Here is a 14015-nt window from a genome sequence, read left to right on the forward strand (position 1 = left end):
ACCACGCGCACCGTCCCCTCTCGTTCACCGTCGCCGTCGATCCTCACCGCGCGCGCGCGCGCACGAAGATCGCGCGTGGTCGTATCTATCGCCCACCGCGCGCGCGCGCGCGCGCGCGCGCGTCGTCGCGTCGCGTCACCCACGGTGGTCACGTCGCGCACTGCCGCTCGGCGCCCGCGCGTGATTATCGGACGCGTCGACGCCCCGTGTCGCGCTGACGATGGGCGCGTCGACGGCGACGCGCGTCCCGGACGTCGCGAACGCGCGCGCGCGCGAGCGCGGCGCCGCGCGAGCGCTCGCGCGGACGATGAGTCACGCGGCGCCGCTCTTGGCGTTGTTGGTCGCGATCGCGCTCGCGCTCGCCGTCGCGGGCGTCTCCACGATCCGAGGGCGCTCGAGGGACTTCTCGCGGTTCTTTTCGTCCATCGACGGCGACGGTGATGGGTCGCTGACGATGCGGGAGCTGTCGAGGTACCTGGAGGGAGGAAACGGCGAGACGGCGAGCGGACGGGACGCGCTGAAGATGTTAGACAGCGATAGCGACGAAGATGAGACGGTGTCGCCGCGGGAGTTGCGGTTGGCGGCGACGACGATGCTGAGCCCGCACGAGGTCGAGCGCTGGGTGCGACACGGAGTCGGGTTGGGGGAGTTTGCGAGGGAATTTCGAGAGCGCGGGTTGACGCTTCTCGATTTTCCGACGTTGTTGGCGAACGACGGCGCCGAGTTGGAAGAGATTGGAGTCGGGGTCGGGCGCCGAAGGGAGCGATTGATTCGAGCGATGAAACGACAGTTGCTGCGAGTGGGTCGAGCGCCGTCGATGCCGAGACGGGTGACGGCGCACGTCGAGGACGACTTTGTGCGCATCACGTGGAGACGACCGAAAGATTTGGGATCGCCCGAGACGCACGAGTACGAGGTGCAGACCGCCATGGGGGTCGGTGGTACAGTTTTAAAGTGGTCGCACGCGATTAGCGTCGATTCATCGACGTTCACGGCGCGCGTGAGCGGCTTGAGTCGGGCTCCAGGCGTGCGTCACAAATTCAGCGTCGTGGCGTGGAACGAATTCGGGCACAGTGCGGACGCGAGTTCAAATTGGGTCGCGACGGGGATCCCCGTCACCAAAAAGGCGACCGGTCAGTTGAGCGCGGTGATTAGCTTTCTCTTCGCCTTTCGCTTTGTCGTCGCGTCCAGAGGAATAATTGCGCGCTTCTGCTTTCTTCTCGTGGGACTGGTAAAGTTTGCAATTGCTCGAGCAAGGGGAGACGACGAGATCTCCGTGCGCGAGTGCGCCGCGAAGGCGAGGTCTTTCATCGTGCGAGAGCCCTCGTCTCCCGTCGCCACGAATATTATCACGGATCGGAAGTTGTTCACGCCCACAAAGGTGCTCACACACGAACGACAGAGTAGCGTGAGCGAGAGCGGGGACCTGTCGAGTTTGCATCGAACGCAATCGATGAGCTCACTCAAGGAACAGGCGCGCGCCAACCTAAACGAGGCGGAGTTTAGCACCGGTGCGGGTGGATCCGATGGATTCTCGCCTGTGCATCAGAGCTTACTGACGCAGCACTCGTTTGCAAAGCAAATGCGCGTGGTTGATCACGACCGCGAAGAATCTTTGCGACAACGCGCGTCGCGCCCGCTGTCGATCCACAAGTGCAACGAGGATGGGTGTAAAGTGAGTTGGAAGCAGTCAGCTAGAATCGTGCGGCATTTTTGCGGATTGTGCCAGGCTTGGTACTGCGAAGGCCACACGCAAGTATCTCCGCACGGCAAGCGCGGCACGTGTAAGCCGGAATCCCAGTGCGTCTGTCAATACTGCTATAATGACCTGTCGTTAGAGCAGCAAAAGGAATTGGACGAAGACAACGCGTACTCTTTGAACGGAGCTCAGAAAGTGAAGCGCTCACCGCTCGCGAAATTGACGGCGAAAATCCGTCGGTCCCGCGTGAAGGCAAAAGAGAGAGCCGGCGACAATGTGCTGCTGCAACACGCGCTCGACGCCGACGCCGCACTTCCGACGAAAACGATTCGATAATTGTGTCGATGTAGACCGAGTAATAAATAATATATTATAGTTCGTATTGATTGTTTCGATAATCGTTAAAACGCGATCACGGCGTCGCTCGCTACCGAAATTCTAGTCGTTGTGGGCGCGCGGAAGAAACTACTCTTCGCTCGCCCAGCTAATGTGCCTTTGTTACCCTACGCGTCGAGCAACTCGTCGTCCTCATCCGGCAACGGCTGCGCCGCGGCGTCCGCGAGCTCCTTCTCGTACGCCGCCACCTCCGCCAAATCGACGGTGACGGTCGGCGGCGCGAGCGCCGGGGATTCGGTAAATTGAAGCTGCGGGTTACCGCTTAACTTGCGCGCGAGGTACAAGAACGGCTTTTCAAAGTTGTAGTTTGACTTGGCCGACAACTCGTAGTACTGCAAGTTCTTCTTCCGGTGGAACGTGATCGACTTAGCGCGCACCTGGCGGTTGCGCACGTCGACCTTATTCCCGCACAACACGATCGGAATGTCTTCGCACACGCGCGTGATGTCGCGGTGCCACGTCGGCACATTCTTATACGTCGTCCGCGACGTCACGTCGAACATGATGATCGCGCACTGTCCGTGAATGTAGTACCCATCACGCAAGCCACCAAACTTTTCCTGTCCCGCCGTATCCCAGCAGTCGAAGCGAATGGGACCGCAGTTCGTGTGGAAGTCCAACGGGTGCACGCTCACGCCCACCGTGGGCAAATATTTCTTCTCAAACTCTCCAGTCAAGTGACGCTTCACGAACGTCGTCTTCCCTGCGATCACTCGCGCGTCGCGCCCCACGTCGTCAGTCCTCTCCAGCGTCACCGTCGATCCGCGCGCGTCCACCCGCACGCGCCCCACCGCCCGTCTCTCGGTCGCCGCGGACGATTCATTCATTCGTTTGAGATCCGCCCCGTCGCCGATCCCCATCGCCCGTCCCTACGATCGCGCGCGCCGTGCGTCGCGCGCACCGGTGCCACCGTCACCGACGAGGATGAGCTTAAACGTCGGCGTGTTGCTCGGCGGTGCGCTCATCGTGCGCGCGCGCGCGGAGGTGTCGCGCGCGCGTCGACGCGGGCGAGGGTCGGCGTGGATGCGTCGCCCCGCGCGGGGGCGGCGGGGCTCATATAATGGACACGCGCGCGCCATCACGCGTGCGCACGCGCGTTGGGTCGAGCATACATGGGCGTGTGTGAGTTTATGTACGAAGAGCCCGTCGCGCGTGCCGTGGAGAGAGCACACATGGGCGTGTGTGAGTTGATGTACGAAGGGCCCGTCGCGCGTGCCGTGGATAGAGCATACATGGGCGTGTGTGAAGTAATGTATGAAGGGCCCACGCGTGCGCCGTGGATAGATCCGAGACGCCCCGCGCGTCGCGCGCCATCGTCGCGCGCGAACGCGGCGTCGAACGCGCTCGAACGCGCGCGTGGTCCAGGACGCTCGGCGCGATGTCGCGCGAAGTCCCGGGCGCGCGCGCGTGCGAACGCGGCGCGTGGCGGCTGGACGCGGGACGACGGATGCGCGGACGCGCGCGGCGGGACGGGACGCGAGGACGGACGACGCGCGTCGACGCGCGCGCGCGGGAGGACGTGCGGGCGCGGATCGAGGCGCTGCGAGCGGAGAATGAGGCGCTGCGGGCGGAGGTGATGGGGAAGCGATCGCTCGGGGGGGGGGGAGAGGCGATCGAGGGGACGACGGAGGCGACGGCGAATCCAGCGGTGGCGGCGGTCGAGGCGAAGGACGAGGCGGACGTCGAGGTGACGGAGCGGGCGAACGCGTACGTGGGTGATCTTCCGATTGCGTACGAGGGTGAATCGGAATACGGCGCGAAGGCGAAGGCGGCGGCGACGGAGATGGCGATGGAGACGACGGAGACGACGGAGACGCGAGAACGTCGCGAGCCGGACACCGCCATGTTCGCGGAGGAGGTTCCGGAGCGTCCGACGCCGGTGCCGGTGACGAGCGAGCGAGCGTCCGTGGAGAAGACGGAGAAGCCGATGAACATCGTGTTCGTCTCGAGCGAAGTCGCGCCGTGGTCGAAGACTGGGGGATTGGGCGACGTGTGCGGAGCGCTGCCGCAAGCGCTCGTCGCGCGCGGACATCGCGTCATGGTGATCTCGCCAAAGTATCAAAACGGATCCAAGGCGGACGCCCTGTACAACGGCGCGTTAGATACGTGCACGCGAGCAAAGATTGGGTGTTTCGGCGCCGAGCATGAGGTGGGATTCTTTCATCAAATTAAAAACGGAGTGGATTACGTCTTCGTCGATCACGCATCCTTCCATCGCAAGGGGAGCTTGTACGGAGATTCTTTCGGGGTATACGGAGACAACCAATTCAGATTTACGCTTTTAGCGCACGCAGCGTGCGAAGCACCCCTGCAGTTGGCGTTTGAAGGTTGCGGCGATCGATACGGCAAGGATATCGTCTTCGTCGCCAACGACTGGCACGCCGGTTTAGTCCCCACTTTGGTCGCATCAAAGTACCGTCCTCACGGTGTTTACAGGGACGCGCGCACAATTTGCGCAATTCACAATATTTTTCACCAAGGCGTCGAGCCATCGACGACGTTCCCGTGCCTCGGCGTACCGACCGAGTGGTACGGCGCGCTCGAGTATCAGTACCCGCATCACATGCGAGCGCACGAACTCGACGAGGGTAGAGTGGTGAACATCTTAAAGGGGGCGATTGCGACCTCGGATCGCGTGCTCACCGTCTCCCAAGGCTACGCTTACGAGATCACGACCCCAGAGGGAGGCAAGGGCATGGAAGGGTTGCTCCTCAGCAGGGCGAACAAACTCGACGGCATCGCGAACGGGATAGACATGGACGAGTGGAACCCGGAGGCCGATCCGGACTGCGCCGCTCCTTATTCCGTGATAGATCTCGCCGGGAAGCTCGAGTGCAAGCGCGCACTTCAAAAGGAACTTGGGCTGCCCGAGCGAGACGACGTCCCACTCATGGGCTTCATCGGGCGTTTGGATTGGCAAAAGGGGCCGGATCTGCTCCAGCAAGCGCTCCACGACATGATGCGCGAGGACATCCAGGTGGTGATGCTTGGAAGCGGCTTGCCCGAGCTCGAGGATTTCATGCGATGGGCCGAGGGTGAGTACAAGGACAAGTTCCGCGGATGGGTCGGCTTTTCCGTCCCGATGGCGCACCGCATCACGGCGGGTTGTGACCTCTTGCTCATGCCGTCGCGATTCGAGCCTTGCGGTCTGAACCAACTGTACGCGATGCGTTATGGCACTTTGCCCATCGCGCACGCCACCGGAGGACTGAAGGATACGATCACTCCGCACAACGCGTTCGGAGACGCCGACAAGGTTCTCGCCGGCACGGCGGACGTCAATCAGGGCGAAGGCGTCGGCACCGGTTGGCTGTTTAACGACATGAACGCCGACGCGCTGATGTGGGCGATCCGATCGGCGTGCGACGTTTATCGATCCGACAAGAAGTTCTGGCGCGCAATGCAGACGCAGGCGATGACGCAAGACTTGTCTTGGAACAACGCGGCGCGAAAGTGGGAGCAGGTCTTCGAGTGGGCCAAGATGGATCCTCCGCACTGCGGCTAAGCTAGGTTGAGATGAACAACACTCTTCTAATTAAATATGCAATACTTCGCGCAACACAAATAATGTCGTCCTTCTCCTCACAACGCGCTGCGCAAATTTGTTTTGTCCACGACAAACCGTCCGTCTCGCAGCGCCTTGACGTCCCAAACCGACACCCCGTCCTCCGTGCATACCGAAAATTCCGGCTCGCGACCGTACCTACGGCGGGCGACTTCGATCAAGATCATCGCCGTGAGCCCCCAGATCGTGAGCACCTCCGCACCGCCACCTCGGTCGTAATCAAAGTAGTGCACCCGAATCGGCCGCGTCGCATTCGGCCACGCGAAATCGTCGTGCCTATGATTTCGCGCCTCCAAGAACATCTCCAACGGCGCCGTGAACACCTCCGCCACCTCACTTCGCGATATCTTTTCCTCTCGCACCTCAAAATCCTCCCTCAACACCCCCACGATCGGCCGCACGCTCGTCGCGAACCTCGACAAAATCACCGGTAACCGTCCGAGCACCTCCACATCCTCCTCCTCGATCCCAACCTCCTCCCGCGCCTCTCGCAGCGCCGTCGCGACGTCATCGGCGTCATCTTCGTCCCGTTTCCCTCCCGGAAAGCTCACCTCGCCCCCGTGCGCGCGCATCGTCGTCGGTCGCACCTCCAACAGCACCTCCGTCCCACCACCGCGCTCCATCAACGGCACGAGCACCGCGGGCGCGCGCGCGCCCCGACGCGCGCGTGCGCCCGCGCGGTCCACGGCGGCGTCCACGCGCGCGCCGTCCACGCGCGCGCCGAGCGCGGCGCGGACGCCCGCGTCGACGGCCATGAGTCGTCGACGGCGCCGAGGTCTGGCGGTCGGTCACGTATTCAGTCACGTATTCCCCCATGTATACCCGTGACGCCCTACAGCGCGACGGTCACACGCGCGCCACGCGCGTTCACGGGCGATGGCCTGTCTTCTGTATGGTATGCATACACGTATACTGTCACACATGTCACCGTGTAGCACCCGCGACGGTCACACGGCGCCACGCGCGTTCACGGGCGATGGATCGTCTTCTGTATGGTATGCATACACGTATACTGTCACAAATGTCGGTATGTATCGCCGAAGCGAGGACACCGCCACTCCAGCCTGGAGCGCGCGCGCGTCGACAACGCGCGACGCCGACGTCGACGCGACGCGCGCGCGCGAACGCACGCGCGCGGTCGTTCGCGCACGCGCGCGCGCGGGCGTCCGTGAACGCGCGCGCGGACCACGGCGCGCGCGCGAGGTGAAAGATTCATTCGCATTCGTATCTCGGCCCGAACCGACCGGGAGACGGCGCGCGCGAGGTCATGGGACGCGCGCGGGCGACGCGGGCGTCGACGCGTTGGATGAATATGGCGCACGCGCGGGCGCGGGTGAACGGCCGCGGGTGGTGGGATGGGTGCGCGAAGCGAACGCGAACGCGCGGGTCCGGGACGGCGCGTCCGGCGCGCGCGACGAGCGACGCGACGGACGCGCGGAGTCGAGCCGAGGATGCGTTGCGCGCGTCGGTGGAGACGCAGTTGGATGGGACGGATCATCCGCGGGTGTTCACGGTGCCGGCGACGCCGGTGGCGGGGGGGGCGCTGCGGGTGTTCGCGGACGTCGAGCGCGCGGACGCGCTTCGATCGGCGAGCGGGTGGAAACTCATCGGTGGATACAACGCGTGGCGGGTGGGCGAGTTCACGAAAGACATGATCAAGGTGAAGGGGACGTCGTGGGTGTACGCCGATGTGAACGTGGACGAGCGCGCGTTCTCGATGGATTTCGTGTTCAAGGGAGACGGCGAGGCGTACGAGAAGGACGAAGGACAAGACTTCTCGTTGACTGTCGACTTCGGACCGACGCCCGAGGAGTTCGAGGAAATGTTAAAGGTGATTGAGATGGAGAACAAGGCGCGCGATGAGGCGAACGCGTTCATCGACGGGCAGATGGCGCGCGCTCGGGAGAGCGGCGCCGGCGCATCCATCGAAAAGTACGGACGCGTCATCTGTAAGACGGCGAGCGGGAAGCCGGGCGTTGCCGGGAGCACGGAGCGAGTGATGTGGAATAAGGCGTATAATCCAATCGGCGGCGACACCGACAAGCTCGTCTTGCACGTGGGTTTCAACGGCTGGTGCGCGGGCGTTGAGGCCAAGTTCGATCTCGTTCGCGCGACGGGAGAGATCAAAGACGAGAACAACGACTGGTGGGTCGCCGACGTCCCGCTGCGAGCGGACGCGTATTTGCTCGACTTTGTCGTCTCCGACGTCGAAGAGTCGGCCTGGGATAACAACGAACAGGCGAACTTCACGCTCGCAGTGGAGACGAGCGATGAAGAGTGGGCCGTGCTTCGCGAGCTCAAATTTGAGGAGATTCGCGCCATGGCGTTCAAGAAAGAGTTAGCGGAGAAAGAGCGAAAAGAACGTCGCGCCAAGGCGGACGCCGAGGCGAAGGCGAAGGCGATCGAGGTTGGCTTGAAGCAACAGTCGTACATCATTCATACCGAACCGAAAGTTCCGCAAGTTGGCAAACCGCTCAAGGTGTTCTACAACAAGAACAACACCAACCTGAGCTGGAGCGACGAAATTTATATGACCGGTGGTTTCAATCGGTGGTCGCACGAAGCAGCGATCGAGCCAGTGAAGATGACGCCGCCGGGTGCCGGTGAAGAGTTTTTCACCGTCACTGTGCCGCGCGTGCCCACGGATGCGTGGATGGTTGATTTCGTCTTCAGCAGCGGCGTCGGCGAAGGTGCGCAGTACGACAACAAGTCTGGGCGCGACTATCATCTCCCCACTCGAGGGAGCACCGCGAGCAAGCCGCCTCTTCACGTCTGTCACATCGCCGTCGAGATGGCGCCGATTGCAAAGGTTGGAGGATTGGCAGACGTCGTCACCGCCATCGGTCGCGCTATTCAAGATAACGGACACCTCGTGGAGATCATTCTACCAAAGTATCAATTTTTCAACAACTCAGTCTTGCTCGGTGGGAAAGAGTACGAGACGCACTTCGATTGGGCGGGGACGACGATTCGCGTTGAAAAGTGCAAAGTCGAGGGACTGCAGTGCTTCTTCATTGAGCCTCAAAACAACATGTTCCAGACCGATTCGGTTTACGGACGGAACGATGACGCACACCGATTCAATTTCTTCTGCAACGCTGCGCTCGAATTTCTCGTTCGAACCGCGCGTCAACCAGACATTCTTCATTGCCACGACTGGAGCTCTGCCGAAGTCGCTCGGGCGTATTGGGAGCACTATCATCACAACGGTTTGACGAAACCGAAGGTCGCGTTCACCATTCATAACATGAACTACGGTCAGGCCAAGCTCGGTGAAGCCGTTCATCATTCGCAGGTGGCGACGACTGTGTCGCCCTCGTACGCGGGCGAAGTGCGAGGGAGTCCCGTCATCGGCAACAACGGTCACAAGTTCACAGGCGTTCGTAACGGTATTGATCCAGAGATTTGGGATCCCGAGACGGACATATTTGTCCCCGTGAAGTATAACGCCGACAATCAAGAGGAGGGCAAGGCGGCCGCCAGAGCAGAGCTCCGTCAACGCGCGGGCATGACTGGATGGGACGATAAACCGATTGTCGGCGTTGTCTCTCGTCTCACCGCGCAGAAGGGCGTCCACCTGATCAAACACGCCGCGCACCACACCTTGAGCCGAGGTGGCCAGTTTGTGTTGCTCGGGAGCGCCCCGGACCCGAAGATTCAGGGTGAATTCAACGGTCTAGCGAACCAGCTCGGTGGCGAAGACACCGGTTTCTTCTTCGCATTTGATGAGCCGCTGTCGCACCTGATGTACGCCGGATGCGACGTCATACTGGTGCCGTCCATGTTCGAACCGTGCGGTTTGACGCAGATGATCTCCATGCGCTACGGCGCCGTGCCGGTCGTTCGCGCCACGGGCGGTTTGCGTGACACGGTGTTCGATGTCGATAACGAAAAGGAACGCGCCGCGTGGGAGGTTGGTGGCTCCACCGACTGGAAGACCGACGGTGACATGACCAACGGCTTCAGCTTCGAGGGAACTGACGAGGGATCCCTCAACTACGCCCTCGACAGATGCCTCGACGCCTTTTACAACGACCGCGAGTGGTTCCGGTCTCTTCAAAAACGCGTCATGCTTCAGGATTGGTCGTGGAACCGACCAGCGAACGACTACGAGGAGCTGTACTACAAGATGATCGGTCGGTAAGATCTTAGCGGCGTAGATTTGTTGAACAAAAATGCCGCAGCAGCGAACAAACTTGCGCCTCTACGTCCCCTTTCCCATTGAAACATCCTCCATCCTATCCGCATCCGTCCAGAACGCCTCCCTCTTGATTCCCTCCGTGTCCACACTCTCCACCGCGTCATGCGCGAACTCGCCGCTCGCGACGGCGCTTTCGCCGCCCATAGACGTGTGACATCATCGCCATCATCCTCGCACGCTCGCCGAGCGCGTCGCAGGACGTTGATCGTCCGCGCGGACGTCCAGAGAAGCTGGCAGAGCAAAAAATCTCTAAAGATGCCCCTGCGGGACGAACACGCGGAGCACACGTTCGAGTCGTACATCCAAGACGGGGAGCGAGTGATGGGAGTGACTTTTCCCGACGGACGACGACGCGAGAAGTTGGACGGGGAGACGTGGCGCGTACGGTTGATGCCGTTTGATTTCTTGGGCGCGCGGGTCACGGTGTATTGCACGCTGACGCTGACCAAGACAGAGGAGGGGTTGACGATCGGCGCGAAGGAGCTCGAATTCGTCGGGTTACCGCGCGAGATGGATTTAGATGGGAAAGTGCGGCTGACGATGGAGGGGGCGCTGCGGCCGCCCAGGGGGGACGGGAACGTGAACGGAGACGTGACGCTGACGCTGGACGCGGCGGTGAACGACTTTGTGGCGATGAATCCGGCGTTAGATTTTGTGGTGAACGGAATCAACGACACGGTGTTGGCGAATTTACAGGGTTCGATTGAGAAGAGTTTGCTCGCGGATTACGGGCGATGGTGGCGACAGTGCGAGCGTCTGGAGGCGCGAAGGAGCGCCAAGGCGGCGGCGGCAAACTAAGATGTTGAGTCCGTACGAGTGTGCTCATCGCGTTTGCGGTCGGTGAGAGCGCACTCAAACGGAGCGTACCGGTAGCATTTAATTTGTGAATGGTTCCCTTTGCTTTATCTCTACTGAATTTACACCGGGAGAGTTTCGATCGCGCTCTGCACCGCGTCTCTTTTTGCCATCCTGAATATGACGGAACAGCTAAAGTAATCCGGATCTACGCCAGACAAGCGCGGAATGCTGTGCTGCACGTCCTCTTTCGCGAAACCATCCATCGACGTCACTGAGCCGACCGACTGCATCACGTCGATCATCCCCCGATCCACGTTTATGCGCATGTGTCCATCCGGCGCAAAGGACAGAATGCGAGGATTGAAAAGGCGAACGCCATATATCGGTCCCTCGAAGAGGTGCAAGGCATCCTTGTGCGCCATTAAATAAGCGCCCGCACGGCCGTATATGTTGAGTACGTACTGATTCGGAACAAAGTCTGGCGCAAAGACTCCTCGTTTCTGGAGCGTTTCGGCGAGCTTGTGAAGTGGCGCGGCGAGCGGGTCATCAATGCCCGGCACGTTCTTTATCAAGCGCTGCGGCTTATTTCTTGAATCGCTCCTTTTTTCGTACGCGAAACCGAAAAAAAGTTTGATTCTGGACGTAGTTCCCGCCTTGGTGACGAACGGGTCACCACCGAGGTCGCCTTGAAGCGCCTTGCGCGTGAGCTCTAAAATTCCTCGCTCGGCTTCATGGATTTCGTCGTCTGTTAAGGCGCCTTCCATGACGTTGACGCCGAAGGGTATTATATCACCATCCGTCGGGCGACCGTTCGCGTGTACGTACTCGTACGTATTTAACCAACCCTTCGTCAACACTTTTTCTGCCTTGACGGTTCCGCCGCGGTGCTTCCACTGCATTCGCAGCTGGGTGTAATCCGTGATCGCTTGTTGCATTTCTGTGTCCATCAAAGCGCTCTCGCTCACCCATTCAGACTCAACTTGGCATTCTGATCGTCCACAACACGTCGTCACTTGACACAAAAATTCATTTCCTTGGCCAGGTTGTTGTCGCCTGCCCACGACGCGCACCGTCCGAATAGATTTCGTACTCGGTTTCCCGTCGATTTGCATCGCTCTCGGCTGGCCACACGGCGACGCGCGAGATTTCGGGTCTCTCCAATACTTAATCGGCGTCGAATCGCACGCGAGACACACGAAAGGTTCGTCTGGGTTCCGCTTCAGCGCCTCGTGCTTCTCCGCGCCGAGAATCGGCGCGCACTGCACGCACAGCACATTCACCGAGCACGCGTCGCACAGATACGCCACGCGCTCTTCACCGCCTTGTCCACAGAGTTGACACTGTAAAAACTGACCCGTCGCCTCGTCCCTCCCCCAACTCCCGGTGCTCAAGAATGTGTGACACGGCGCGCACACGTCCAAGCACTCGCCCAGCGCGCGCGTGGGATGCGGCGCGAGCGCCGCGTACTTCTCACACCCCCCCAGCGACGCCGCGCACGCGCACCACCCACACCGCACCCGCGCTTTCGTGGACGTTCGAGACGATTTCAACGCACCCCCCGTCGTTCGTCCCCGCGGCCGTCCGCGCGCCCGCGTCCCGCGCCGCCGTCCCGCGCCGCCGCGTCCGTGTCTCCAATCCCTCTCCACCCGTCCCTCCCGCCCCTCTTCCTCGCCGTCGTCGTAAAAGTAATAATACTCGCCATCGAATCGATCGAACAGCACGTCATCCGCGTCGTCTCGCGAGCGATGCAGGGCGTACCGCGTACCGCGCGTCCCATCCGAATCCCCTGTCGTCGTCGTCGACCCCACGCGCGCGTCCACCGTCCACGCCCTCGCGCGCGCGTCCACCGTGGACGACATCGCGCGCGCGGACCCCCGACGCGCGCGCGCGCGCCGCGCACCGGCGTCGCGGACGCGTTCTCGCGCGGTGGTGATGAAGCGCATTCACGCGAGACCGCGTCGCGGGTCGCGCGTCGACGATGTCCGCGACGTCCGCGACGCGCGACGCCGTGGTCCTGTGCGCCGCCGCCGTGGACGCCGACGTCGTCGCCGTGGACGCGCGCACGGGGGCGCACGTGCGCGCGATGGGCGTGCCCAAGGGATTCGCCGCCGGCGGCGTCGCCGCGGTCGGGGCGAACGAACTCGCGGTGCTCGCGCCGGGAAAGCGCGCGATCGCGCGATACGGGCGCGGACGCACGTCGGTGACGTCGACGACGACGACGGGCGAACGACCGAGCGCGATCGCGGGGACGACGTGTGGACGGCTCATGGCGAGCGGGACGGCGAGCGGGACGGCGAGCGCGTGGGAGGCGTCGAGTGGACGGTTGCTCGCGCGGTGGCGCGCGCACTTTAAGGGGGTGAGCGCGATGACGTTTACGCCGTGTGGAAGCGTGCTGATCACGGGTGGAGAGGATGGGGCGGTGCACGCGTGGCGGGTGAGCGAACTGACGGAGGACGGCGGCGGCGGGGGGGGGGTACGCGCGTGGCGGAGTTGGACCGATCACGCGCTCGCGGTGAGCGACGTGACGTGCGGGAGGATGAGTGGATGTGGTGGTGACGTCACGGTGGTGTCGTGCAGCGCGGATCGGACGTGTAAGATTTATGGGTTAGGGAGCGGGGCGACGCTTCGGCAGGTGCGATGTCCGACGGCGCTGACGTCGTGCGCCCTGGACGCGTGCGAGGCGACTTTATACGCCGGTGGAGCCGATGGACGAGTTTTTGAGATCCCATTGAACGGAGCGCCGTCGATGGCGGTGAGCCTGGACGGCGGTCTGGACGCTCGCGATGGGATGATTGCCCTGGAGGGACACTCCAAGCGCGTCGTCGGCGTCGCGTGCTCCACTGATGGCGACTTCGTCGTGAGTGCGAGCGAAGACGGCACCGCCCGCGTGTGGGACTGCGCGTCTCGTCAGACGTTACACATCTTGCGTCATCCAAAGCCACCAATATGCGATGTACTGCTCGTTCCTCTGTCCGCGTACGCGGAATCCAGTCGAGGCGACGCGGGCTCGTCTCGAAAACGAGCAAAGACGACGCCAGCTCCGACGCTGAGCAAGATTCTGATCGGTACGGGCGATCGAAGCGGATTGAAACCGTGGCAGGGCGCACCCGTGGCGCTCGCGGGCGCTCGTGAGTCGTCTCGACCACGCGCCGCAGCCGCCGCTCGAACCGCCGCCGCTCGAGCTGTCCCAGCGGACGCCGAATCAGAAATCGCGCGTCTCAAATCCGATCTCGCCGCTCGCTCCGACGACGTCTCCACCGCACGAAACGACGCAGAGAAGTGGAAAAAGCTCTACAACGATCTCAAATCCATCGTCGACGCGCAGCTCGTCGATAATTAATGGTAGTATTGTAACT

At 62.0% G+C, this 14015-nt stretch overlaps 8 protein-coding genes across 8 annotated transcripts; 5 read left to right on the forward strand and 3 right to left on the reverse strand.

The window, feature by feature from the left end:
* Positions 1 to 220: 220 nt before the first annotated feature.
* On the forward strand, positions 221 to 2035 carry OT_ostta13g01160 (Fibronectin, type III; the record flags this gene model as incomplete). Its single annotated transcript, XM_003082543.2, has 1 exon — positions 221 to 2035. One exon carries the CDS (start codon positions 221 to 223, stop codon positions 2033 to 2035), a length of 1815 nt encoding a protein of 604 aa, XP_003082591.2.
* Positions 2036 to 2202: 167 nt separating this feature from the next.
* OT_ostta13g01170 (Small GTPase superfamily, Rho type) lies at positions 2203 to 3060 on the reverse strand (the record flags this gene model as incomplete). Its single annotated transcript, XM_003082544.1, has 2 exons — positions 2203 to 2798; positions 2997 to 3060. 2 exons carry the CDS (start codon positions 3058 to 3060, stop codon positions 2203 to 2205), a joined length of 660 nt encoding a protein of 219 aa, XP_003082592.1.
* Positions 3061 to 3473: 413 nt separating this feature from the next.
* Positions 3474 to 5600, forward strand: OT_ostta13g01180 (Glycosyl transferase, family 1; the record flags this gene model as incomplete). The annotated part of the gene is made up of 1 exon (XM_003082546.2): positions 3474 to 5600. One exon carries the CDS (start codon positions 3474 to 3476, stop codon positions 5598 to 5600), a length of 2127 nt encoding a protein of 708 aa, XP_003082594.2.
* A 77-nt stretch (positions 5601 to 5677) lies between these two features.
* Positions 5678 to 6415, reverse strand: OT_ostta13g01190 (NUDIX hydrolase domain-like; the record flags this gene model as incomplete). The annotated part of the gene is made up of 1 exon (XM_003082547.2): positions 5678 to 6415. The coding sequence occupies one exon, from the start codon at positions 6413 to 6415 to the stop codon at positions 5678 to 5680; it is 738 nt and encodes a 245-aa protein (XP_003082595.2).
* Positions 6416 to 6972: 557 nt separating this feature from the next.
* On the forward strand, positions 6973 to 9804 carry OT_ostta13g01200 (Carbohydrate binding module family 25; the record flags this gene model as incomplete). Its single annotated transcript, XM_003082548.2, has 1 exon — positions 6973 to 9804. The coding sequence occupies one exon, from the start codon at positions 6973 to 6975 to the stop codon at positions 9802 to 9804; it is 2832 nt and encodes a 943-aa protein (XP_003082596.2).
* Positions 9805 to 9963: 159 nt separating this feature from the next.
* OT_ostta13g01210 (Protein of unknown function DUF1997) lies at positions 9964 to 10659 on the forward strand (the record flags this gene model as incomplete). The annotated part of the gene is made up of 1 exon (XM_003082549.1): positions 9964 to 10659. The coding sequence occupies one exon, from the start codon at positions 9964 to 9966 to the stop codon at positions 10657 to 10659; it is 696 nt and encodes a 231-aa protein (XP_003082597.1).
* Positions 10660 to 10778: 119 nt separating this feature from the next.
* On the reverse strand, positions 10779 to 12518 carry OT_ostta13g01220 (unnamed product; the record flags this gene model as incomplete). The annotated part of the gene is made up of 1 exon (XM_003082550.2): positions 10779 to 12518. The coding sequence occupies one exon, from the start codon at positions 12516 to 12518 to the stop codon at positions 10779 to 10781; it is 1740 nt and encodes a 579-aa protein (XP_003082598.2).
* A 119-nt stretch (positions 12519 to 12637) lies between these two features.
* OT_ostta13g01230 (WD40 repeat) lies at positions 12638 to 13999 on the forward strand (the record flags this gene model as incomplete). Its single annotated transcript, XM_003082551.2, has 1 exon — positions 12638 to 13999. The coding sequence occupies one exon, from the start codon at positions 12638 to 12640 to the stop codon at positions 13997 to 13999; it is 1362 nt and encodes a 453-aa protein (XP_003082599.2).
* Between the last annotated feature and the right edge of the window lie 16 nt (positions 14000 to 14015).

The sequence above is a fragment of the Ostreococcus tauri genome, assembly GCF_000214015.3.
Source record: "Ostreococcus tauri WGS project CAID00000000 data, contig chromosome 13, whole genome shotgun sequence".
Lineage (NCBI taxonomy): Eukaryota > Viridiplantae > Chlorophyta > Mamiellophyceae > Mamiellales > Bathycoccaceae > Ostreococcus > Ostreococcus tauri.